The sequence below is a fragment of the Saccopteryx leptura genome, chromosome 1 (genome assembly GCF_036850995.1).
Source record: "Saccopteryx leptura isolate mSacLep1 chromosome 1, mSacLep1_pri_phased_curated, whole genome shotgun sequence".
Lineage (NCBI taxonomy): Eukaryota > Metazoa > Chordata > Mammalia > Chiroptera > Emballonuridae > Saccopteryx > Saccopteryx leptura.
In genome coordinates, this window is record NC_089503.1 from 341875810 (window position 1) to 341902259 (window position 26450).

The window sequence follows — 26450 nt, forward strand, 5'->3', positions numbered from 1 at the left end:
GCCGTGATTGGCTGAGGGGCGTGGCGACGAGCCGGAAGCCACAAAGGGCCACGTCTGCGGGTTCCGAGAGCTCCAGTTTAGCTGCAGGCGCCTCCGTGAGGTGAGTTCTCTGCCCCCTGAGGGTGAGGGCCAGTCTTCTGCAGAGGTGAGCGGGCCCCCGAGCTTGGTTGGCAAAATAGGACGTTCAGATTCACGGGGTTCGGCGGACTCACGGGCGGGTCGGTAGGCTAACTGGTCGGCCTAGCGCGCGCGGGACACACCCACCCGGCACCGCGCCCGGGTAGGGACCGGGCGGCTCCCTGGCCCAAGGGACTCGTGCTGGGAGCCTGGGCCAGCGGCCTGGGGGTCTCGGGGACTCGGGCTGGAAGGCGGTAGGAACAGAAGAGATGTTGAAGGTGGAATGGAAGGGAGGGGGACACGCTTAACTCTTTAAGAGTGGACGCTGTGTGGACTTGGAAATACTTTTAATAACAGCATTTACATGTCGTTGAGAATAGTTTTAGTATTTAAAAGGCATTAAGGGGTGGGCGCATTTTATCTTCGTATATAAAAAAAAGACTTTCTGGACTTAACGAGGCTGGCTTCAGCCCTGTGAAGAATCACGATGCATTACCGACTGGTCAGTTTTTAACAAAATGTATTTATGCTTGAGAAAGAGATTTGGTCACTGTGGACCGAACTAAGCTTCCTGAAGGCCCACTTTTTCCAACTGAACAAAAACATTTTCACCATTTCCTTTAACTTTTGCTCATTGAAGCAATTAAGTTTTATTGCGTTTCGCAGTTGTTGTATATTTTACAAACTGAAAGCAAGACCCTCCACCAGCAAAAAAGATTATGACTGGTTTTTATTGCAGTTGCTTTATTGCGCTTGTCAGAAAACAAATCTGCAATAACTACCTGATGGCCTGTGCTCCAAGTTCCACTTAAAGTTGGAGTGTTGCAGAGAAGGACGTGGCTAAGTGGACTAAGTAAGCCTAGAGGAGCAAGGGCCCATATTTGTTTTTGTTTTGTTTTTAATTAAAGGTAAAAGGAAGATGTTGCCAGTTTCAGAGCTTAATTTAGAAGGTGTCCTGATTCTCCCTTATTAAAATAGAAAAATCCACTGTAAGCAGTGTTGGGATTCAGCCAGTTCACACCAGTTAGGCAGCACCAATACCTAAATTTTTGTTGAGTTTGGTGAACCAGTAGTAAAAATGGCACTAGTAGTCAGGATTCTCTGTAAGGTGGACGCCTAGGCAGCTGCCGAATGTGGAAATCACAAATTTACATTCCTTACTCTTTTTTAATGTTCATCTGCTCAACAGGTGCTGTATTCTAAGCACCTGTAGTAACGTTCATTCTGTCCATAGGTGAAAAAAATTGCAAGTGAGGAAGCCAATCAAGAAGCAAAATGGAAATATCTTAAATAAGTTTTATTGTTTCTTGTCAGGTATTGTTTTTTCATTAATATTTTAACACTCTTATAATCTAGTTTTGTGTACCTTTTTATTGTTATTATTTAAGTATTAAATGCATGAAATAATAAACTATCTTTTGGTATATTGTTTTTTTATACTTAAAACAGTCATTAGGGCAGAGAACCAGTTGTTAGATTATTTGAATCCCACCACTGACTGTAAGGTATTGGAGAGGAAACTTACCCCTTGCTTTTCTTCTGGGACTGTGTCTTTGTAGGATGGGAAGAATTGCAAAAGCACTCTGCACATTTCCCTGGTATTTTGGATATGTAGGTCCAGTCCAGACCATAGGCTTCAGTGTTACCAGCTGCCCATGTAAACTTACCTTGTTTAACTTAGGCCCTGGCTTAAGCTGTCCCATTTGTAAAAGAAGGTGATCTTTGCTCTCATAGGAGTCTCTGAATCTAGGTGTGGAATCTTCATTTTAGTTGAAAGTGGACCATTTTAAATATGCGTTGGATCCAAAATGGGAGATGAATTGAGGATAATCTGATCTCTTCCCTGGAGTGGACAACGTAAAGCAAGACACTATCTTCTAGGTAATACTAACTCTCAGGACTTACTCTATCAATGCTTTTTCTCTTTTAAAAATGGTTCATTGGGGAGATTCTCAAAATGAGGCATGCCTGTTACTTTGGGGTGGCAGTTTTTAAAGCAAATGGTCATTGAGAGCTTTCTTAATATGCATTAAAAATATTCCTTAATTTTGTAGACATGGATTTAGATTCGATTACAAAACACTCAGCATTACACGCCAAGCCCAGTGGACTCATTCTTCAATATGGGACTGCTGGATTTCGAATGAAAGCAGAACATCTTGATCATGTCATGTTTCGCATGGGATTATTAGCTGTTCTCAGGTCAAAACAGACAAAATCTACAATCGGAGTCATGGTAACAGCATCACACAATCCTGAGGTAATGCATTTAGTGCTCTGATAAAGCAAACTTTTATTTACAAGACCAAACTTTAGTGTGTCTGAGCAGTTTGACCCGAAATACAAATTCTAATTCTAGGAATGTGTCTTGTTTTTTGCCTTGGATATGAAGCGACTCTTTCATGATGAGTGGTCATTTAGGTCATGGCTGTTTAGAGGGTGTGGAGGGAATGAAATGAGACTGTCATTTTCTGGGAATGTCCATATTAGAGAAATAACAGAATGTTCTTCCAAGTTAGTTGAATTGTCACAATATCAGTAATAAAAAGGCTTACCTCTGTTAATTTAGCAGAAATTAAAAAGATTGGAGGCAAGGTTGGGGAAAGGCAAACATTTGCAGAGACTTGGCACATTTTGAAAATTTTCAGACAAGATTTTTTATAGCAAGGGAATAGTTTGTTCTGAAGAAACAGCCAAACAGGAGGCTCTAGGGATCCAAAAGTGAACTTTGGGCAAAAGATTGATGAGGCTGCTGGTGTTAGAATTTATAAAAGTTTTTTTAAATTTATTTTTTTATGTGGCTCAGGCATGAAACAGCTCTGGCCACCAACACAGGCATCAAGCTAGTGGTGACCTAAGAACTGTTGTCTTTTGCTCCTGACTGATAGGAGAGCAACACTAACAATCAGGTGTCTCCTTGCCCATTGCCAGGGGGCGTATGACAATTTTTTTTATCTAAGTATTCCTTTCGACACAACTGTTTCATTCTATAGCTCACTAGTACTACGTGGTTTGAATAGTATGGTTCTGTTTGATTTCTAGGACATGAGATTTTTGCCTCTGTAGTTAAAGAAGTGTAAGTTAGAGAAGTGTCTAAATCGCTGTAATTGAGGTATGACTTGTAGGCAGAACCTCATGCTTGTGGCTAGTTTAGAAGTGTTTCTTAAAACAAGTCTGAGCTGTTTTCTTCAGTTGACATTCACTGAAATACACTTAACTTTCTTCTAGGAATTTGAGCAGAACAGAATTAGTAGTCGGTTTTCAGCTTCTGTGCCACTCTGCCGGTTGACACCCTGGCCGGGATATGCTTAGATTCTTAGTCATAGTGAGAAGGATCTCTGGGTGTCCTCATTCTGCTCCAGCTGTGCCCTAGTCAGTTAATTGATGGTTACTGCATGGGTGATGGCCTTTTAAAATTAGTGTAGTTTATTGGGAGGAAGAGTCAGATGCACTTAATATTTTAATATCAGCATTGACACTTCTGAGCTGTGTGAACATATGCAAGTTACATGATCTGAATCTTTGCTTTCTCAAATTGGGGTAATAATGGGATTATTAGATTGATGTGGAGTCATGAGGATTTACGGAGCTAATATATATAAAACAGCTGGTCTAGTGCTGGCATCCGGGAGGGGTCACTGGTAAAGCTGCTCAGCCATCACCATGTTTTGCTGGGGGAAGAACAGCTTGAGTTTACTTTCTCAGTTCATCCTTTTGAATATGCACAGAGAGTTAATCATTTGTTTTTCTTTTAAGGAAGACAATGGTGTCAAATTGGTTGATCCTTTGGGTGAAATGCTGGCACCTTCCTGGGAGGAACATGCTACCTGTTTGGCAAATGCTGAGGAACAAAATATGCAGAAAGTGTTGATGAACATCTGCGAGAAAGCTGCTGTGGACCTGCAACAAGCTGCCTTCATAGTGATTGGCAGAGATACCAGGTGACCATCCGAGTTCCTGGTGAAGGCAGTTTGGGAACTCGGGATAAGTGATTGCATCAGTCTTACTGCCCCTGACAAATTGGAAGAAATAAAGTAGAGCTGCCCCGAGAGGCTCTTCCCGCCTGGCCTTTGTAGTAGCATGCAGGGACTTGGTTTTTACGGAGTCTGAACACCAACTGTAACACTTACTAACGCTTTAACATACTGGAACTTCCCTTTGCTCATCTATAAAATGTTGCTGGTAAGGCCTAGTACAGGGTTTTTGTGAGAGGACATGACATAATGTATGCAAAATATGTATTTCCTGGCATGAGAGAAGCACTTAACAAATATCGCCCACCCCTTTACTTCCATAGGTTTACTTTTTTCCCTATAGAGTAAGAACACATGATTTTAACTCATTATTTTTAGGAATTTATTTCATAAGTTGTTTTATTTTGTTGGTTTATATATTAATGTTATTTTCCCAGGCTGGAGTACACTATAAAATATTAACAATTTATCTCTACAAATTTGTCATATTGGCAGCTTTTGCCTTTCTTTACAAAATGATATTTTTGTAAAATGTTAGATTAAAAGTGTACTTTGAAACAGCAGCATTCATTTTCGCATCAGATCTGGCATTAACCAGATTCATTTTAACGGAAATTTTTACTCAGTCTCCTATTTGAACTGATGTTTTATCCTTAAATGTGTTACCGGAGGGACTTCCAAACACCACTGATCCATAATCGCTGGTTTTATAGGTAGAAGTAGCCAAGTACCTGATGTACTAAAGCAGATTATCTCACAATAAAGCTACTCCACATGCATTTGCCTCTTACCTATAAACTAGTTTAAATGATATAGAGCATCCTTTTCTACAAGGCAATTATATAATCTGCTATATTTTCAGATATATAATTTGTTCTGATGTCTTAAATGAAAAATGAGTCCTATATCTTTGGTGCTTTAATACCCAGTACTGCATCACACACACTGTACATTCAGTATTTGTTCTTAGGCAGTGTATGTGTAATTATAAATATATATTTTCAAACTTGGAAAGGTATTTGGATATAGTGTAATTAGTGTGTCTTTTTTTTTTTAAAGAAATGAAAGTATTTAAAATATTTATAATTTCAGTGAGAGAGGAAGTGGAGGGGGGGAAGAGACAGGAAAATCATGCGGTTCCTGCATGTGCCCTGAGTGGAGATCGAACCGGCGACTTCTGTGCTTCCAGATGACGCTTTAACCAGCTGAGCTGGCGAGCCAGGGCATTAGTGTATCTTCTGTCTGTATTTTCTAAAGTCATTTAGAAGCCAGTGTCTTTCTAAGAAACAACATTGTGAAAGACTACTTACACTTGACCCACATTATTTTTTTCAGTTTTGACAGGTGTCAGTCCAAATACAATGAACTTCCTATTCTAATATTTGTAGCATATAATTTCAGCATTGGTTTCTGGATGGGAGGTACTATATCTTTCCTTTTCTCTCCTAGGTCTAGCAGTGAAAAACTTGCACAGTCTGTAATAGATGGCATCACCGTTTTAGGAGGTCAATTTCATGGTAGGTAGTTATTCCAAGTTGTCAGTTAAATTAATCTTTAAAAAACTATTTAAGTATTATAAAATTAATACATATTTATTTTAGAAAGGTTTGAAAATACTAATAAAGTTTTTATAAAAAAATGTGAACTAGATACAAAATACTAGCTTTTTAAAAATTGTTTTCTGGACATGCATATTTTGTTTAGGCGATTACATGTTGGAAACCCTGATCTTTAACAACTTTTTTTATGTTAGTAAGGCTGAATATCTTGATATAAAACTCCTTAACGTTACTTGAAGTCCATTCTGGGGAGTTTTCTGCTAATATCAGATACCGATTGCCTCATAGCTGATCACATGTGGAATCAGCTGTTGCCTGTCATAGTGATGGGAAATATCTTGGGTCTACTTGTGATCATGATTTTAAGTTTTGACAGGTGGTTTTCCCAATTTTAACAAATGAGTATTAAATGCAACAAATGGAGGCTAGCATCTGCTTCTTACATCAGTTATGCCCCTTGAGAATACAGTGACCCCACTGTGCTTAGAGGTGAATTTTCCAAGTGTCAGATCTTTCCGATTTAAAAATTTCTTCCCTTGACTTTTTTTTTTTTTTTTTTTGTATTTTTCTGAAGCTGGAAACGGGAAGGCAGACAGACTCCCGCGTGCGCCCGACCGGGATCCATCCGGCACGCCACCAGGGGGCAATGCTCTGCCCATCTGGGGCGTTGCTCTGTTGCAACTAGAGCCATTCTGGTGCCTGAGGCAGAGGCCATGGAGCCATTCCCAGCGGCCTGGGCCATCTTTGCTCCAATGGAGCCTTGGCTGCGGGAGGGGAAGAGAGAGACAGAGAGGAAGGAGAGGGGGAGGGGTGGAGAAGCAGATGGGCGCTTCTCCTGTGTGCCCTGGCCGGGAATCGAACTTGGGACTTCTCCACGCCAGGCCGACGCTCTACCACTGAGCCAACCGGCCAGGGCCACTTCCCTTGACTTTTTTTATCCTCTTTCCACTCCTGTGTCTTCCTTTCCTTTCTAGTTACCTGGCCTCTTCGGTTGTGCACCTGGCTGGCTTCTCTCTGCTCCGCTAGTCATTACTTAGGCTGCTGTGGCCAGTCTCCATCCTTGGCCTTTCAATGAAATGTCTCCGGACACTCATCTGAATTTTAATTGCCAAATCCAGTGGCTGTTATAAAAGTGGGGATTCTTAATCTGGGCCTGGGGACCGGTGGGGGATGTTTGGTAAAGCTGCATGGACCCTGTTAATCCAGTCCCTCTTAATCCAGTGTACAGATTGTTACCTGCACATGCACTCAGTTTCCAGGGAGAGGATTCATGGCTTTTGTGAGGTACTCAAAGGGATCTGTGACCTACAAATAACTTTCAGAATTTATATTTTGAAATTTTCAGCTGACATCTTGGTAGCTTTCCATACTGTGACCTCCCTCTTTCTTTAAGCTCTGCTTCCTTGGCCACTCTTTGTTGATCTCCTCTTCCATCTCACTGTGGCCAATCCTCACTTCTCTTTCACTCTCCCTGCCTGATTGGAGTGGTCCTCTTTATTGCCAGAGCTCCAGCTACATAGAGTCTTTGATTTTCTCATTTGTTCTTCATCAAACATTTCTGAATGCCTGTTATGTAAAACCATCCAGTAATGTATTTCCCTCTGTCACAACCTGGACACCCATTTTGTATCATGATGTGTATGTATGCTTGTGTGTATAACTAAAATAAAAGTTTCATTAAATAGTACTTATTCATACTGCATGATATGCATTCCTCTCTTTCATTAGAAAATGCAGACATGCTGGTGTCTAAGTGGATTCCGTGACCCACTCAGTGGCACAGCCTCCAGTTTGTATGGCGTTGGTCTGGGTGAGCCTGCCACTAGGTGGCGCTCCCTTACTCCACATTTACTACTCAAAACTATTCTTTCTACCATCCTTGGAATGGTTGATATTTTTAATACTTTGATTCTATCTCTAGAACCATCACATTTTTACTGTTTTAGTTTAGAAAAATTTGAACTTTTTAACTATTTTAAGTGTATTTCCGGAAATGAAAGGTTAATGGAGCTGCAGCACGGAGAATGGGCAAAGCTAGTGGGAGATGAGATTAGGGAGGTGAGCAGGGGCCACGTCCTTCCAAGCCTATGCATTATGGAAAGGACTTGGTTTATTCCAAATGCAGTGGGACTCCACTGAAGGACTTTATGCATGAGAATAGGATTGTATTTTCATTTTAAGCCAGCCAGTCTGGCTATTGTGAACATAGATATTAATAGAAAAGTTGTATAAAGGAAGAGAGACCAGCTAGGAGACTGCTATAGTTCATGCAAGAGCAATGATAAAGAAATGGAAAAGTTTGAAAATTAGTATTTTAATTTAGAGGATTTTGTGATATGAGGATAGAGCTTGAAGAATGGTTTTTATATTTTTTGATCAGTGAGTGGATGCTTATGCTTTTTATTGAATAACTGTATATAGTCATTTAAATGGTTATTTGGTAATTTTGATATTGGTCACAGAATTTGTTTGTCCTTTAGGACGTCTTTTGGAATAGTGTTTTCCGTCCTTACACAGTTCCACTGAGTTAGTCTGTGCTCTTACTACTTTCCAGAGTTCCTCAGTTCCCTTTCACCTGGTCCTTACAACAGAGCCAAAGCCAGCTTTGCCTTCATAGAATACCACCAGTTTGGCTGTCACTGCAGGGTCAAGGACTTAAAATGACTAACTTTTAATTGATTGGTTTTAAAGAGATAGAGGAAGAGAGAGGGAAGGAAAGAGGGGATGGAGAGAGAGAGAGGCAAAGAGAGTGGAAGAAGCATTTATTTGTTGTTCCACTTAGTTGTGCATTCATTGGTTGCTTCCTATATATTAATATGCCCTGACCAGGGATCGAACCCACAACCTTGGTGTTCAGGGACACTCTCTAACCAACTAAGCTAACCGGCCAGGGCCTAAAATGACTTTTTGCCTCTACTCCAAACAAGAGTGCCTGACTTTGAAGACTGTTGACAGCCTTAGACATTGAACATTTATTGAGTACTGGTCCATCTCTGCTATCCTCTCCTATTCCTTGCTCATGATGCCTTTTTTGTGTGTTTAGATTTCTGACTAAGTTTTTCTTGAAAAATTATTTTGGGGACATTTTGAGGTTTATGATGAAGGTAACGTTCTCTGGCAGATTTTGGTGTTTGCTTTTGCTGGGAGTCTACGTGCCTTCCCGGTGACACAACTCTTTGATAACAAGGTTCTTTCAGACCTGTGTGGTTATGAGGGTTTGGCCTGGCTGTAAGTCCACAGGAGGCCTATGCCTGTGGGACAGCTCTCAGCTGTGGGGTTTTCCCTCTGCCTTGTTGAGTTCCAACACAGCTTTCCCGGGCGGGGACTTTTGACTCACTTTTGATTCACTTGACTCACTCTTGCATTGAAGAATGGTCCTTTGGGGCCTCAACTTCACAGGGGCCTGGTCTTCTACTGGGTTTCTCATCTTAAACCAGCATGGACTTTTTTACATTGAAATCCATAGCTCAGTTTCAAGTTTTGAGGAATGCTCGGAGAATAAAATTAGTTTCCTTGGCTCCAGTCTTGGAGTTCCTCTATTTACATAGATTTTGGTCTACTTCCTCTGCTGCTTGTTGGCACTGCAGTTATTTTTAAAGACATTTTTTTTTTTATCTAGCATTTTCAGTTGTTTGTTGGAGTGTTCATCTGAATTATGTTGTTTGTAGTATCACTGGAAATGGAATTAAATTGCTACTTTTTTATATTGCTCTGTTATATTGTTACTTGTCTATGTTGAGTGGTTTTTTGCTACCAATAGTAGTTCATATTTCTTTTAGAATTGAGTTTGTGTCCAATGTATATTTTTCTAACACACAAAACAGCTCAATTCTGAGACTATCTATTGTACATAGAGGTAGTACCTGGTCCTACCTCATTCCCACAGGACTGCCTTCTCCGCAACCACTTCACGTCCTAATCACCTGGGCTTCCGAACAGTCTCGAAGTTCCCAGAACCCCCTCCTTGGGTTGGACTAATTTGCTAAAGCAGCTCACAGAACTCAGAGAAGAATTTTACTTCCTAAGTTACCAGTTTATTATGAGGATTAACTCAGGAACAGCTAGGTGAAAAAGCTGCGTGGGACAAGGTGTGTGGTGTGGAGAGGGGCTCAGGGCTTCATGCTCTCAGAGCAGCCGCTCCCCAGTCTCCAGTGGTCACTAGCCAGGAACCCTGTCCTTTTGGTCTTTTGGGTTTTTATGGGCACTGAGGCACAAATGATTAAATCATTGGCCTTTGGTGACTGGGCTCTTATCTCTAGCTCCTCCAGCCTCCCTCCCTGGAGTTGGGGTAGTGTTGGAAGGACTGAGACTGTCAACCCTCTAATCACGTGATTGGTTCCCCCGGCAATCAGCCCGTCTGCTTAGGTTACTGAAGGCAGTGTTTTTCAATGCTGATCTGTGGACCAGTGTTCATCTGCCAGAAACTTTATGCCAGTCTTTGAAAGAGCCTCCCTTTTATTGTATGAAGATTATAGACCCAGTGATCTTAGTTGAATTTGCTTATGATCAGGGTGATTTCTGCCTTAGCAGCCCTTGAAATAATTGTTTTTACCGGTTCCGAAGTGTACAAAGGTTGAAAACCACTGGACTTTCCAGATGTCACTTAAAATAAAATTATTGATATTTAGAGAGAAGGAGGGGAGGAGCGAGGGAGGGAGGAACGGAGGAACATAGATCTGTTCCTGTATGTGCCCAGTCCAGGAATTGAATTGGCAACCTCTGTGCTTCGGAATGATGCTCTAACCAACTGAACTATCCAGCCAGGGCTCAAATGTCACTTTTTTAACATAAACAACACATTGTTTTATTTGCTTAAGAAATTCCAAAACTTGAAGCTCTGTCGGGAATGGGGACAAAGATCAAATGTGTATTTCTTACTATAAATTACAATATCACAATGTGACATGCATTTGTAATGTTTTTAATGGATATTTTTAAGTTAGCTTTTGTGTTTTCTGAGATGTCACCCTGATATTCCTACAGCAGCAGTCCATTTATAGGGTTTTTTTCTTTATTATGAAATGTGGTTAAATTGCTTTCTGTATTTCTATGGCAGATTATGGCTTACTAACAACGCCTCAGCTCCACTACATGGTTTACTGTCGAAATACCAATGGCCAGTATGGAAAGGCTACTGTGGAAGGCTACTACCAGAAACTCTCCCAGGCCTTTGTAGAACTTACCAAACAGGTGAAAATCTGAATCTTTATAGAGTTAAAGCAAGTGAATAAAATAACATCAATTGAATAATTTATTGTCATCACATAGTTTGTCACTTCTTTTTCCAAAAATTGGGCATAGCTTTGTCTTTCCAGAGTTACACAAGGTCTTGGCTTGTATTCTCTGTTGGCATTTACTTGGCAAGGCATGTAATACATTCTGAGATTATTGGAGGAACAAACATGGTGGTGTTTTTACTCTTAAGCAAGTAGATGCTGCTGGCATCACACTTGAGGCATCTACTATTGATACTGTTAAGGAAATTGGCTTGTTATACCTGGAAGAGATTTGAGGAGTATAATTCATTTGATCAACAGATACTATTGAGTCTGTGTTCAGACACAGAAAACCAGACAAAGCTCTTGACCTCAGAATTTATAATTCTGGGGTGAGGATGAGTAGGAGGGAAGATGCACAGAAAAAAACAAACGGAAATGCCCAGTGGTATTAATTTCTATGATGAAAATGGCAGATGTTTTTACTGCTTATTCATCTATATGCTCATTCCCACATTTGAAAAACTGTTGTATAATATGGACTATAATATTTGTAAGGGACCCTGCTTATTGAGGTTATTCTAATAAAGCTTGACAATAAGATGTCTGAGATGTTCTAAATTACAGTGCTCAGTGAGAGGCAGAACAGGTTAGCCTGTTGATAGCTGTGGACTAGCTAACAAAAGACTGCTTACGTTCATGTGTGTCTGTTGGAACTTTGGATTAATTTCTAGGTGCTAGGCCTGTTATTATTCTAAAAAGGGACTAGCCAGGCGTCTTCAAACCCCAGTAACCTCCACTTCTTATTTACACATGAACTTCTCAGACTTGCCCACAGCCTATCTAGGGAGCAAACACTTGTTTTCTTTTTGAGAGAGAGAGAGAGACAGACAGACGGACAGACAGGAAGGGAGAGATGAGATGCATCAGCTCATAGTTGCAGCCCCTTAGTTGTTTATTGATTGCTTTCTCATATGTAACTTGAGGTGGGGGGCGGTGCTCCAGCTGAGCCAGTGGGCTTAGGCTCAAGCCAGTGACCTTTGGATCATGGTCCCACCCACACTCAAGCCAGCAGCCCTGTGCTCGCTCAAGCTTGATGACTGTGCGCTCAAGCTGGCGACCTCAGGGTTTCACACCTGGGTCCTCTGCATCCCTGGCGGACGCTCTGTCCACTGCGCCACCACCTGGTCAGGCAGAAAACACTTCTTATTTGGATTCTGCCTGTCCCAGAACTGCCCCACTTCACCTCCCACCCCTTTGTCTACAGCTACTGTAAATCCTTTCAGAACAGCTTATGTGATGTATAAAAACGCTTGCAAAACTCTGGGAGAGTGGTGGTCATGTTTGTCCTTTCTATCTAGCTGTGCTGCTGGGGTTTTAGATTCACTTTTAAGAAGACTTGCAGCGTGGAAGTAAATTTTTTGTTTTGCAAGTTCCATTTCCATAAGTCATTCAGTTAGTGAACCTTGTATAATTTTACTGTGATGTTTTATGATTTTCATCTGAATGTGTGTACCCTTTTGTTGCTTAGTTTAAAAGAGATGAGCTAACAGAACTAAAGGAAGATGTTTACAGATACGTAGACATGCTTTATGCTTAACTTTTACTTTTAAAACTTGACATTTTTCTCTCCTGTATCTTTTCGTTTGAAGGCTTTCTGCAGTGGAGATGAGTCCCAGTCACTGAAGGTTGACTGTGCAAATGGCATAGGGGCGCTGCAGCTGCGAGAAATGCGGGGCTACTTCTCCCAGGGGCTGTCAGTTCAGCTGTTTAATGTTGGGACCGAAGGGAAACTCAATCATTTATGTGGGGCTGATTTTGTGAAAAGTCATCAGAAACCTCCGCAAGGTATGTAAAATAATTCATTTTTAGAACTTTGAACCAATCTCATTTACTAACAGAAGTGGCCATGTGAGTAAAGACTCATGCAGCTGGACTTTGATGTATCACTTTTAGATATTTGAGCATCTTCCTACTCATCAGTGACATTCAAAATATGGACTTCTGTCCTTATCTGTAGGTCTCAGGGCTCCTCACAGTGTGTAGGAAATCCAGTGCAGAAAGCTGAATCAGAAATTGGTGTTCTGGAGGGCTTGTTATTAGCCCACAGAATCCCGGGCTCTGCCGCCGAGTTTCTGATTCTGTAGGTCTGGGGAGGTTTGTATAGTATAAGAATTGGCATTCCTGTCAAGTGCCCAAACTTTCTGATGGTGCTGGTCTAGGCACAACACTTTCTGAGAGTCACTGATCTAAAGGCTAGCAATAGTTTAGCATTATTTTTCATCTTACTGAATTAGACACACTATGGAAAGAGAATGCAACTGGTGAATTATAATTGTCTCTAAAAATCAGTGTTTTCCACAGTGGACACTTTAGGAGGAAGACTGTTCTTCTGATTGTAGTTATAGGAAGAGGTGTTCTATATTTAGCTGCATTATAGATATGAAATTGTTAGCCTGGCTTGCACGTGTTTTATTTGGTCTGTGTGTATCTATGTATTCAGTTGCTTAGTTGCCATTATTTTAAAATGCTTTGATTTCACTTAAATATTGGAATCTGGCTTCTCTTTACCAAAATTAGAAAATGTCCCTTCCCATGTCATGTGTCCTGGTTGCAGTGGAGCAGCTCCCAGCTCTTCAGACTGCACGTGTTCCTTCCAACGCTACACATCTCATCAGGTTGTCTCTCATTCATGCTATTTTCTGCTTCACTGTAGTGTTTAAATTTTCAGTTTAATTAACCAATCCTTTTTCATTGAACTGCTAGTTTTGACTGTTACTTTTTACTGACAGTTCAGTTCCCTGTCCCTGATCTGTTGATCAGTTCACGAACTCATGAGCCCTTTTTCTTTGGCCGTAGGCATCGGGCTGCAGTGTGGACAAACCGCGGCCCCTAGCTTCCGTGAAGCTTGTGTTGTGCTCCAGTCACCCTTATAGTCCTATTCCAGACAAATGTCTCCCTGCCTAGTTGCCTCATGTTGCATTGGCAGTCTGTTGATACCCTTACGTCTAACATATTTGTAACAATTGTTGAGGCTTCAATAATTTTATGCAAATTACACAAACCATTTATCTCTCATGGGTTATAATTGTTTTTAATTACCAGTGTTTCTTGTTATGGATGGTATGAATAAATAAAAATCACTCATCCAAATTAAAGCACATACTTCATCTATTGCTGATCATTTTTTACATGTAAACGACATTGTAGGACTACATCAACTGCATTCAGAAATGCCTGTAGCTTTCAGAAAACTGTATGGGAATCTGTCGTGCAAACCAGCTGACTTATAAAATGGAATTTTATTTTAGCATTATGTCAAGGTTCAATATAGATAGATTTTGACTGCTTCTTTTTCAGTAAGCTGTGAAAAAATTTATCCTATAACAACTACCAGTAAGCCTGCATACTATTTGAATATTAAGACACTGGCTTTTCTTTGGAAGGATTATTTTAAATACTTGAATAATCATGTGTGGACATGCTTACACGTAACACCTAAAGCTGTAACTAGTGTAAGAAAAAAAGCCTTTTCTATTGAGTTATAGTCCCATTTTATAGACTGAAATGCATTTTAATTATTCTGTGTGCTAGGAATGGAAATGAAGTCCAATGAAAGATGCTGTTCCTTTGATGGAGATGCAGACAGAATTGTTTATTACTACCGTGATGCAGACGGCCACTTTCATCTCATTGATGGAGACAAGATAGCAACACTCATTAGCAGTTTCCTTAAAGAGCTCCTGTTGGAGGTATGGCAGGGAGTGAATGAATAACCTTTACAACAAGACTTACTGGTGAAGTAGTTCTGTAGCAGTGGTCCCCAACCCCTGGGCCGTGGACCGGTACCGGTCCGCAGAGAAAGAATAAATAACTTACATTATTTCCATTTTATTTATATTTAAGTCTGAACGATGTTTTATTTTTTAAAAAATGACCAGATTCCCTCTGTTACATCCATCTAAGACTCACTCTTGATGCTTGTCTTGGTCACGTGATACATTTATCCGTCCCACCCTGAAGGTCGGTCCATGAAAATATTTTCTGACATTAAACCGGTCCGTGGCCCAAAAAAGGTTGGGGGCCACTGTTCTATAGCACTCATTTGAATGTCTCAGGCACAATTTATGGGAAGTTCCTTACATTTGTGACTGGAAATACAAGAAATGGTAGTATTAGTCATTTTAACTTTGGGGAACTGTTCTTGGAATCCAGTTACTCCTTTTTTCCTTATACTGGCAAAGTGTTATGAGTTGAAGCTTTATGAGGTTTTGTTTCTTCACAGCTGATGCTTTAATAATGGGAGTCTCGTCATAACTACCCAAAGCCTCAAGTTTAAACAGAAAATCTCATCCTCAGTGAAATTCGTTTTGCTCTTGTGGAAATCTCAGGCTAGCCGTATAGGATATAATGGGAAGTAATGATTATGATCTGGGACATATACAGTGGTCCCTCATCTACTGTGGGAGTTAGGTTCCGAAACCCCCCACGATAGGCGAAAATCTACAAAGTAATGACCTTATATTTATTTTATTATTTATATATATTTTAAGGCTTCATTTCAACTTAATATTCTTTTAATATATTTTAATTAATATTTTTTATATTGTTTTCAATTTTTAGGCTAAAATATGCTTATTTTACCACAAAAATAATTAAAATAAATATATAAAAATACTTATATACCACAAAATCCCGCGATCTAGTGGAAACTCCATGATACAAAATTAGATATATACAATTTTAAAATCCACAACACCGTGAGACCGTGAAAAGGGAACCGTGATACTTACTGCGAGGGATGACTGGTACTTCAAGAAGTCAGTAACTGAGGCTGCCGGTTCGAAACCCTGGGCTTGCCTGGTCAAGGCACATATGGGAGTTGATGCTTCCTTCTCCTCCCCCTTCTCTCTCTCTCTCTCACTCCTCTCTCTCTAAAAATCAATAAATAAAATATAAAAAAAAAATAAAATAAACACCTTAATTAAAAAAAAAAAGAAGTCAATATAAACTTTTATTAAAAACCAAAGAGATAAAGATCAAGAAACCACAGGCTTCTTTATATAGGATTTCTTGTAGAATTGCTTTAAATAATGCCTAAAAAGTATTTTAGCTTTTTTCTTGGCCTACATGTAAATTTTTCCTTGAATCATTTATTGCATAAACTAAGGCACAGCTGAATTTATTAATAACTTTGTCATCCTTTAGAACTCACAATTGCTTTTGTAGTCTTATTTTTGATGCAAGGTCATTATCATGGTTTTTGTCTAGATTGGAGAAAATTTGAATCTTGGTGTTGTACAAACTGCATATGCAAATGGAAGTTCAACACGGTACCTTGAAGAAGTTATGAAGGTATTGAACCATTTCTATTTTCTGGTAATTTTTTTTTTTTGGACAGAGAGAGGGGCAGGTAGGGGCAGACAAGCAGGAAGGGAGAGAGATGAGAAGCATCAATTCTTCATTGCAGCTCCTTTAGTCTCCTTAGTTGTTCATTGATTGCTTTCTCATATATGCCTTGACGGGGGAGGGGGGGGAGGGAGGCTACAGTAGAGCAAGTGACCCTTCTCAAGCTAGCACCTTGGGCTCAAGTCAGTGACCCCATGCTCAAGCAAGTGACCTCAGGGCTTTGAACCTGGGTCCTCCGTGCCCCAGTCTGATGTTCTACCCACTGTGCCACCACCTGGTCAGGCTCTGGCAATTTCTTACTTATATTCTATTATACATATTTCTGTGAGGGAAATACTACTCATGAAAGTGAATGGGTTGTAGTGTGTGAAACTGAGCTATTGCCCATGTGAGGGTAAACAGAAATCAAAAGACAAAATTAAATTGTCCCTGAGGCAGAAAGACTTTTTTCAGTCTCTTAGCAGAGTGCCTGTAAGTGTATCATGTCTGGCTTAATGCTTAGTCAGAATTTCCTTACTCTGCTTCTGTGAAGAAGTTTTCTGAGTTGGTAGATTTTGTTTTTCTAATTATTTCCCTAGAGTCTACCAGATAGCTGCACTCTGTATCACACTGCTCTAGTTAGGTGGTAGGGGTTCATGGCCAAAATTGAGTCTGTTTGCCTTTATTCTTTATCTCAGTGGCTATGTCATATTTTCCAACTTTTGTATATCTCTTAAGCTTCTGCATTTTGCTAGTTATTTTTGCTCTTCCATATGTTCTAAAGCAGGAATGGCAAAGTCAGATTCCTATAGGATCTGGATAGGTGAAATGGAAGGACAGTATGTGGATGAGGACTAGGAAGAGTATGCCCAGGCCAGCTGCAGTCACCGTTAGATTCTTCAAGAAGAGTTGAGAACATGAATTTTCATGTGAATTTCCTAGTTGTAAAGTCTTGGCAACTGATTTAAAATTTAAAATAAATAGTGGGTAGGCACAATGAAACACATGTGGAGGCTGGAGTTTGTGACTTAATTTCTGGGTGGGGCAAAAGTAGGTTTGCAGTTGTGTGTACACAAAACAGTTTATTCTCATATTATTATTACTATTTTCCATTCAAACAACTCTAAACCCCACCCAGTATATGGTTACAATAAAGTTACTCAGGGACTCCCATCTTTGGTCCAGTTGCTCACCTTTCATGGAGATTTTTAGTTCTTGGGTGGTTGTTTTAGAACTTTAATTCTTATTTTCTGTCTTAAAATTTCTTATAGGCAAGATTGCCTGTTTAAGAAACTGACTGCATCAGTAACTGTTACTTTTCAACCATTTTCTAATGGATTAAATACTTTTAGCCCCAAGGGTTCCTGAGGTTTTCCTAAATTCAAACGAAAGGTTGATCTAATTTGATCTTGATCTCCTTTTTTTGTTTTGTATTGGTTATTTTCTTAACTATTTCTATCAGATCTATTTAAGACTTGATCCACTGTTAAATAATTAAAATTATTTAATCCAACCACATAATTTCTTACTGGGATTAGTTCTCAAAACTCCCTAATGGACCTTCTAAGCTAGAGTTAACAAACAGTGGCCTCTGGGCCAAATCCAGCTTGCTACCTGTTTATCAAGTTTTATTGAAACATAGCTATGCTCATTTGTTTTTGTATTGTCTGTGGCCGCTTTCGTACTACAATGACAGAACTGAGCAACTGTAACAGAGACCATATGGCCTGCAAAGCCTAAAATATTTATCTGGTCCTTTATAGTAAAAGCTTGCAGACCCCTCCTTTAAACCATTCTCCATACTGTAGCTAAACTGAGCTATCTAAACAGATTGTCAGTCCTCCACTTACAATCTCTCATTATTTTATAAGGGACCCTCATCTCTCTCACCTTGCTTTTGCCTTGTCTTTGTGCTTCTAAGTTCCTTCTCTTCCCTATTGTAACCACTTTGGTTTCAATTGCTTTGTCTTCCTCACTAGATTAAGTTCCAGGTTCTGTCACCTGTTGTATCCCTAAACAGTAGGTATACAATAAATTTGCTGATTGAATAACTGATGTTGTGTTATTTTTTAATGTGTTAATAGGTACCAGTCTATTGTACTAAAACTGGTGTAAAACATTTACACCACAAGGCTCAAGAGTTTGATATTGGAGTTTATTTTGAAGCAAATGGACATGGCACAGTAAGTTTTCTTAAACAATCATAGCTGTAGCTGGCACTAATTTTTATTTTTTCTGAAGTGAGAAGCAGGGAGGCAGAGAGACAGACTCCCGCATGCCCCGGACAGAGATCCACCCGGCATACCCACCAGGGGGCGATGCTCTGCCTGTCTGGGGCATTGCTCCGTTGCAACCGGAGCCATTCTAGCGCCTGAGGTAGAGGCCATGGAGCCATCCTCAGTGCCTAGGCCAACTTTGCTCCAGTGGAGTGTTGGCTGCAGGAAGGGAAGAGAGAGACAGAGAGGAAGGAGAGAAGGAAGTGTGGAAAAGCAAACGGGCGTTTCTCCTGTGTGCCCTGGTCAGGAATTGAACCTGGGACTTCTACACAGTGGGCCGACGCTCTACCACTAAGCCATCTGGCCAGAGCCTGGCACTAATTTTAATGATGGGAATTGTGTATCTGGGTAGTAATAGGTAATATTCTTTTCTACTTTGTTGAAATGATTGGGGTGGTGTTAGAAATTATTTGGTGAATGTATATTTATGTGTTGTGAAACTGGTCTCTCTTTTAGATGATAATCTTTGAGTGTGAAATTATGCTAATTTTTTACAATATAATCTCATAAAAATGTACTTAATCTTTTTATAGGCAGATTGTCATATATCATTTAAAAATTATTTTCAACTGGTCATAGGTGGTAAGAGGAAAGTGCAGGAGGTGTGGCAAGTTAAAAATTTTGGCTAGCTTGAGAATTAAGTTATAAACAAATAGAAATGAATTTAAAGTAATTAGCAATAAGCATATATATAATTAATTAGCAATATATATATATATATATATTATAGTGCTCTTAACATTATGTTTTAAAGAGTTTAAGATATAACCAGAGACAGATTAAGGTCAGTTGAGGCCCCGGGCACAGAAGAAAATATTGGGCCCCTTAAAAAAAAAAGAGGGAAAAGAAAAATACATGTTAACCATATTTTTTAATAAAAAATATTATGTACTATCAAGTTAAAACTGTACATATGAAACCAAACTTGGTGTCATTAGAAGAATGTGTAAAGTTGGGGTTTTGCGGGGCCCTTTAGAAATCGGGGACCAGGGCATGTGCTCAGTGCGCCCACTATTAAATCCACCTCTGGGTATAGCTCACCATAAAATTCATAATTTTAAGGTATATTAGGTAGTTTTTAGTATATTCATAAGGTTTATAACTTTTTATACCTCACCTCATTTCATAAATGGATTTGAGGTGGCCAACACAAAATTATCTAGGTCAAATAATTTTCCTCATTAATTTCAAAATTGGCTTCTAGAGGTGATGAATGTAAGTATAAGAAATGTAGGCTCTGCCTGACCAGGTGGTGGCGCAGTGGATAGAACATGGGACTGGGATGTGGAGGACCCGGGTTTGAAACCCTGAGGTCGCCAGCTTGAGCATGGGGTCACTGGTTTGAGTGTGGGATCACAGACTTGACCTCTTGACCACTGGCTTGAAGCCCAAGGTTGCTGGCTTGAGCAAGGGGTCACTCACTGTACTGTAGCACAAGCCCTTCTACCCCCCGTCAATGCATGTATGAAAAAGCAATGAACAACTAAGGTGCCACAATGAATAACTGATGCTTCTCATCGCTCTCCTTTCCTGTCTGTCCCTCTCTCTGTCTCTGTCACACATACAAAAAAATGTATGCTCTTAGAAAATACAACTAAATGATAACATCAATAATCTAATGCAGAGGTTGGTGAACGACTATAAAGGGCAGATAGTAGATATTTGAGGCCTCTGGGCTAGTCTGTTGCAGCTGGTCAGCTCTGCTGGTGTAGGGAGATGAAGGGTATGGCTGTTCCAGATGGGACCAGCCTGCACCTCAGCTTACCGACAAGCTAGTGTTTCAGCAGCTGGCTGAGTGTTGTGTTACTCCTGCTCAGCGTTGCACAGCTGAAGGCACTGAAGTCATGCAAGGCATTTCAAAATGATAGAATTCTTGATGTATTATAATAAATAATCATGACACTGTTTGCCACAATGTGGTAAATATGAGTACTCTTTTTATGTTATATATTTTTGCCTAGCTTATATCCTTAATTTTAGGACAAAAACATACTAGTTGCAATTAAATATGTTCAAGGTAAAATGGATACAGATAGGCTTAAGGAACCTTGTTGCATGGAGCTCATGTAGCTGGCTGCAGGGCAAATGTAACGAACCCAGGTATGTGATCACCTTTGCCATGGTGGTATTTTCTTTGTAATCAGCTCTTTAAATTTTGATAAGCAGTTTTATAATCTATAAAGGAACTTCTTTCCCCTAGTAATTTATTTTGGGTTCTCTTGATCTTATATCATTTGCATACACTGTAAGGTTGCTATTGTTTTTCCCTCAGTTTCTCTAGATTTTGTACACTTTCATTGCAGGTACTGTTCAGTAAGGCTGCTGAAATGAAGATAAAACAACTAGCAAAAGAATTAGAAGATAAAAAAAGGAAAGCTGCTAAAATGCTTGCAAACATCATTGACTTGTTTAACCAGGTTAGAAATGATGGGGTGGTGGGCTTTTGGTTACTATTACATTATTCAGACAGTGGACAGAATAGTGAGCTGTATAAACAGATTAAAGGAGTCCTGCGGCTTCCTTACAACAATGGTAGACACTGAGTTTTACACTGAAATGTCAGTGACAACATTTATGTGCTTCCCTTTCATTTTTTAATGAAAATTTTCAAAACTGAGTAGTAGCTCCTAGTCACTAGATTCAGCAACTGAGTGTATATATGTATATAACTAAGCATGTTTTTTAAACCTGTTTTCTCGAGGAAATTCAGGGAAAATAATTGGGTGTGTCCTGTGGGTCAGACCGTTGGGATTGGAGAGTGATTGATGGCAGTGCAGGAGCAAGGAGAGGCGTGGAAGTAGCATTTGAGCATCTTGCACACTTCGGCACTTTGCATACCTCATCGTGTAATCCTTGCAGTAACACAGGGAGAAGGGTTATTGTGATTTTCATCTCATAAAGGAAAAAACAGAGGCTTAGGGCTACTGAGCAGAATATGTCTTCAGCCTCAGCTGTGTCACCTGAAGCTCCTATTTCTCCACCACTGGGCATGATTCCTTCCATCATGGCATAAGACCTGAAAAGAGATCTAGTTATAAAGAAAAATTTGAGACTGACCAGGCGGTGGAACAGTGGATAGAACGTTGGACTGGCACGCTGAGAACCCACATTAGAAACCCCGAGGTTCTGGCTTGCACATGGGCCCACCAGTTTGAGTTGTGGGGTCATCGGTTTGAGTATAGGATCATAGACAACCTCAAGGTCGCTGGCCTGAGCCTGGGGTCATGGGCTTGAGCAAGGTGTCACTGGCTTGGCTGAATTCCCCGGCCAAGGCACGTATGAGAAAGCAATCAATGACCAACTAAGGTGTTGGAACTATGAGTTGATGCTTCTCATCTCTCTGTCCCTGTCTCTTGTGTGCACTAAAAAAAAAGTCATAGGATGTCAGTGTTGAAACCTTAAGAGGTATCCAGTCTAATTTCATTTTATCACTAAAGAGAAAGATTAAAGGCAAATTTCTCAGAGCTAGTTTTAATTCTTCTTCTCATTAATGTTTGTATTTATAGCTATGCTTCTATATATATGCTTCTATATATGCATATGTAGTTAATAATGCTGCATGGAGGGAAGAGGAAGCACGGGCACTGACATTGGTTTTCTAAGACGTTCACATCTAAGCTTTCCTCTTACTAGAGTGGTTTCTGCCATTGTCTCTCCCCACATTGCAGGCGGCTGGCGATGCTATTTCTGACATGCTGGTGATTGAGGCTATCTTGGCTCTGAAAGGCTTGACTGTACAACAATGGGATGCTCTCTATACAGATCTTCCAAACAGACAGCTCAAAGTTAAGGTGTGAATGAGATTTTAAAATTACTTTTTTAAAAATTAAAACCTATTTCAAATCTCACTATATAAAAATATTCCCCAAATGTGTCATATTTCATTCTATACATACATATCATAGAAAATAATACTTTATATCATCTAACTGTATTTTCTCATATCTTTAAAAATTACAGAATAGCTCTAAACCATTCTGTTGAGATTTGGATTCCAAACTTACAAATATTATGTTATCACTTTAAAAACTCTATTACGGGAAATTTAAAACACACACGAGAACAAAGTAATGAACTCCTATATGTACCCAGCTTCAACAGATTTCTCCACATCCCCATATTACTGTGAAGCAAATCCTGGATAGTCTGTCATTTCACGTGAAAATATTGACTCTGTTATACTTGGTCCACAGAGTACTTCCTGAGGCTAGATGCTGAGGAGCATTCTCTCAAAGGGAGAGAATTTTTTAAAGACATTTTGTTTAAATGGCTAATTAATTTCTAGATATATGTATACCACTTGACACATTCAGCAACAGATTTGTGAAGGAGATAAAAGTCAGAGTTTACAGAAATGGCTGTTGATTGAACAGCTTAGTTTTTGGCATATTTAATAGATTCTTACCATGATCCTCTTCCATGATAGGTAATTTAAAAAAAGGATAAGGGCAAGCTAACATTTGATCAATGACTTAAGTTATATAGTATTTACTGGCCATTATTTTAATGGTAACTGTAAGATAGTCTGTGGAAATGTTATTTCTTTTTGTTAAAGGTAATTAATTCTTTATGGACTGAAGAAACAGAAACTGTATAAATATGTTGAAATTAATAATCTTGATTTGGGGAGAAACAAAAATTATAAAATTTTAATGCAATTTCATCATATGCTTAACCTGGAACTTCATTCTCAGTGTTATGGTCCAATAACCTGAAATGTAGCTCTGTTACTGTTAAAATGAAATGGCCATAACTTTTTGGTGGGAATTATTGTGAACAGATTAAGATTCTAAAAAGGAGTGAAATATCATAGCAAATATGAAATGCTTGTGCATAGGTTGCAGACAGGCAAGTGATTTGCACCACTGATGCTGAAAGGCAAGCAGTCACCCCTCCAGGATTACAGGAGGCCATCAACGACCTGGTGAAGAAGTACAAGCTTTCCCGAGCTTTTGTCCGGCCCTCTGGAACAGAAGATGTAGTCCGGGTGTACGCAGAAGCAGACTCACAGGTAAGCTGGTAGTTCACTGAAAAAATGTGCAATATGAGAGTCTGCATAATGTAGTGGGGGAGGGTTTAGTATTAGATGAAATCTGTTTTAATAGTGTTTGAATTTCACTGATAATTAAGGATTTAATGTCTTTGAGATTTGTTTATGGAACCTTTTAGGTTCATATTAAGACTACAAAGTAGTTTTCATCAGTTATTGTTATATAGTTGAACAAAATTATACCCACTTAGTCTATTTCCCCAAATTTATTTTGTTTTATTCTATACTTTCTGAAAGTGTCATTTCTAATTGTGGTATGGATAACTAATAGGTACTTAGTTAGACACATATTAAGCTTATGTAGCCTGAAGTAGATTGTTTTTTTCTCCTGTCAAAGCGTAATCCTGTTGCTTTATAAAAACAAGCAGTTGTGAGGTCCATTTCTGTATCAGCTGGTACTGTCATCCATACTGCCTGAAATTCATGTTTGTCTCTGGGCTCTCAATTTGTTTTTCAAAATATTTCCTTTAAGTGACAGCCTTGCTCTGCTTCTGTATACTTGTTGTGATAAGAGTCAAGACTTTGTGGTCTGAACATTTATAATTTGCCCTCTCCACATATTCTTTTCTTTCACCTTAAACCCTTGGTAAAAAAATTTGCACAGCAGAGGCAAAATGGATTAGATTGAATAGGGACTTAGATGGAGATACTAACATTTAATTTATACAGTAGCTGGCAGGTTTTTTTGCAGAAGCTTTAGGCCATCCCAGAATATAATGAATAACTGTGGTGGATGAGGAGAGGACATCTGGAGCTTTTTACTCTTGCCTGACCGGGCGGTGGTGCAGTGGATAGAGCGTCGGACTAGGATGTGCAGGACCCAGATTCGAGACCCCGAGGTCGCCAGCTTGAGTGCGGGCTCATCTGATTTGAGCAAGGCTCACCAGCTTGGACCCAAAGTCGCTGGCTTGAGCAAGGGGTTACTCGGTCTGCTGAAGGCCTACGGTCAAGGCACATATGAGAAAGCAATCAATGGACAACTAAGGAACTGCAACGAAGAATTGATGTTTCTCGTCTCTCTCCCTTCCTGTCTGTCTGTGCCTATCAGTCTCTCTCTCTGACTCTCTGTCTCTGCCACAAAAAACAAACAAACAAAAAAAACCAGTTACTTACTCTTAGTATAATTGTGGCCTTTCTGCCTTTAATGACTATGTTTTATTAAATTTTTATTTTTTTTTTTCATTTTTCTGAAGCTGGAAACAGGGAGAGACAGTCAGACAGACTCCCACATGCGCCCGACCGGGATCCACCCGGCACGCCCAACAGGGGCGACGCTCTGCCCACCAGGGGGCGATGCTCTGCCCATCCTGGGCGTCGCCATATTGCGACCAGAGCCACTCTAGCGCCTGGGGCAGAGGCCACAGAGCCATCCCCAGCGCCCGGGCCATCTTTGCTCCAATGGAGCCTCGGCTGCGGGAGGGGAAGAGAGAGACAGAGAGGAAAGCACGGCAGAGGGGTGGAGAAGCAAATGGGCGCTTCTCCTGTGTGCCCTGGCCGGGAATCGAACCCGGGTCCTCCGCACGCTAGGCCGACACTCTACCGCTGAGCCAACCTGCCAGGGCGGGTTTTATTAAATTTATTGTTTTGGAATAACTTTTTTTTTTTTTTACAGGGACAGAGAGAGAGTCAGAGAGAGAGATGGATAGAGACAGACAGACAGGAAGGGAGAGAGATGAGAAGCATCAATCATCAGGTTTTTGTTGCAACACCTTAGTTGTTCATTGATTGCTTTCTCATTTGTGCCTTGACCGTGGGCCTTCAGCAGACTGAGTAAGCCTTTGCTCGAGCCAGCAACCTTGGGCTCAAGCTGGTGAGCCTTGCTCAAACCAGATGAGCCCACGCCCAAGCTGGGAACCTCGGGGCTCTCGAACCTGAGTCCTCTGCATCCCAGTCCGACGCTCTATCCACTGCGCCACCGCCTGGTCAGGCTTATTTTATAACCTGGTTTGATTAAGAACCTCCCTTATTTGGAAGACTTTAACTTGTTTTCCATTATTTAAGGGTCTTGGAACTTGCTACTGAAAGATGAGAAAAAGTTTTCCTTTGAATATATTAGAGAAAGAAGACTCAGGAAGCTCTCTGCTTCCCTCCGAGTTGCAGGGAACATGGCAGAGTCTGTCTCTCCCATCTAACCACCTTCCATGTAATTTTCAGGAAAGTGCGGACAGCCTTGCCCATGAAGTGAGTTGTGCAGTGTATCAGCTGGCTGGAGGAGTTGGAGAGAAGCCCCAACCAGTTTCTGAAGACATTTAAACTGGATTTTTTACAAAATAATAGTACTACCATTATTGTGACAGGTTCCAACACATTTATAATCATAATGTTTACTGTACCTTCCTGGATTGTTTCTAGAGCTGATTGTTTTCCCTAAACACTACCAGAATAATCATTTAGAAACACCTCAGCCTTGCACTGTTCAATTGTTTGTTTGTTTTTTTAAATAAACTTACCTCTAGTTTCAGTCTCACTAATGTAAAATATTGGGGCTTACATATATGAATCAGTTATTAACTTTATAATATATGCTGGGAAAAATTCATGAGGGCTGCCAGAAAATTAAATCTTATTACCAATACCTAGGGCTGTCTTTTCTGTTGCTGTTACCTAACCAGGATGTTGTTTTGAGGTCTTCACTATTGTTGATACAGTGCAAAGAGTGGAGAAGACTCTATACAACCAATTTTTCCAAAGCAAAGTCTTCAGGATGATTCTTAAGTGACTCACCTCTTGAGTGACCATCAGCAGGAACTGAGGTGTGAGCTGAGGCCGTGCGTGTCTGTACTGAGGTGGCGGAGTGTGCTACACCTGAAGGGTGCACGTCCCAGACTCGTTATCTTTCCTCCTAGTGAAGCTGTGTGGATGCAAACTAA

The 26450-nt window shown here is 40.2% G+C and overlaps 1 protein-coding gene across 8 annotated transcripts; it reads left to right on the plus strand.

The window, feature by feature from the left end:
* PGM3 (phosphoglucomutase 3) lies at positions 1 to 26041 on the plus strand. Of its 8 annotated transcripts, none has more exons than XM_066358952.1 (15): positions 1 to 100; positions 1352 to 1431; positions 1852 to 1998; positions 2172 to 2377; positions 3874 to 4058; positions 5541 to 5608; positions 10707 to 10840; positions 12519 to 12714; positions 14461 to 14618; positions 16138 to 16221; positions 18339 to 18437; positions 20834 to 20947; positions 22199 to 22321; positions 23368 to 23541; positions 25735 to 26041. In XM_066358952.1, exons 4-15 carry the CDS (start codon positions 2174 to 2176, stop codon positions 25831 to 25833), a joined length of 1638 nt encoding a protein of 545 aa, XP_066215049.1. In that variant the 5' UTR covers positions 1 to 100; positions 1352 to 1431; positions 1852 to 1998; positions 2172 to 2173; the 3' UTR covers positions 25834 to 26041. The 8 variants fall into 8 exon arrangements, with proteins under 8 accessions (XP_066215049.1, XP_066215052.1, XP_066215057.1 ...); XM_066358955.1 differs by having other exon boundaries at positions 1888 to 1998; XM_066358956.1 differs by having other exon boundaries at positions 87 to 145; positions 1888 to 1998.
* The last annotated feature ends 409 nt before the right edge of the window (positions 26042 to 26450 follow it).

Excerpts from the sequence above, each read along its gene's own strand:
- PGM3 (XM_066358952.1), top strand. The coding sequence starts at position 2,174 with ATGGATTTAGATTCGATTACAAAACACTCAGCATTACACGCCAAGCCC. Across the intron at positions 10,841-12,518 it reads TTGTAGAACTTACCAAACAG|GCTTTCTGCAGTGGAGATGA; the intron begins GTGAAAATCTGA and ends TTTCGTTTGAAG. Across the intron at positions 22,322-23,367 it reads ACAGACAGCTCAAAGTTAAG|GTTGCAGACAGGCAAGTGAT; the intron begins GTGTGAATGAGA and ends GCTTGTGCATAG.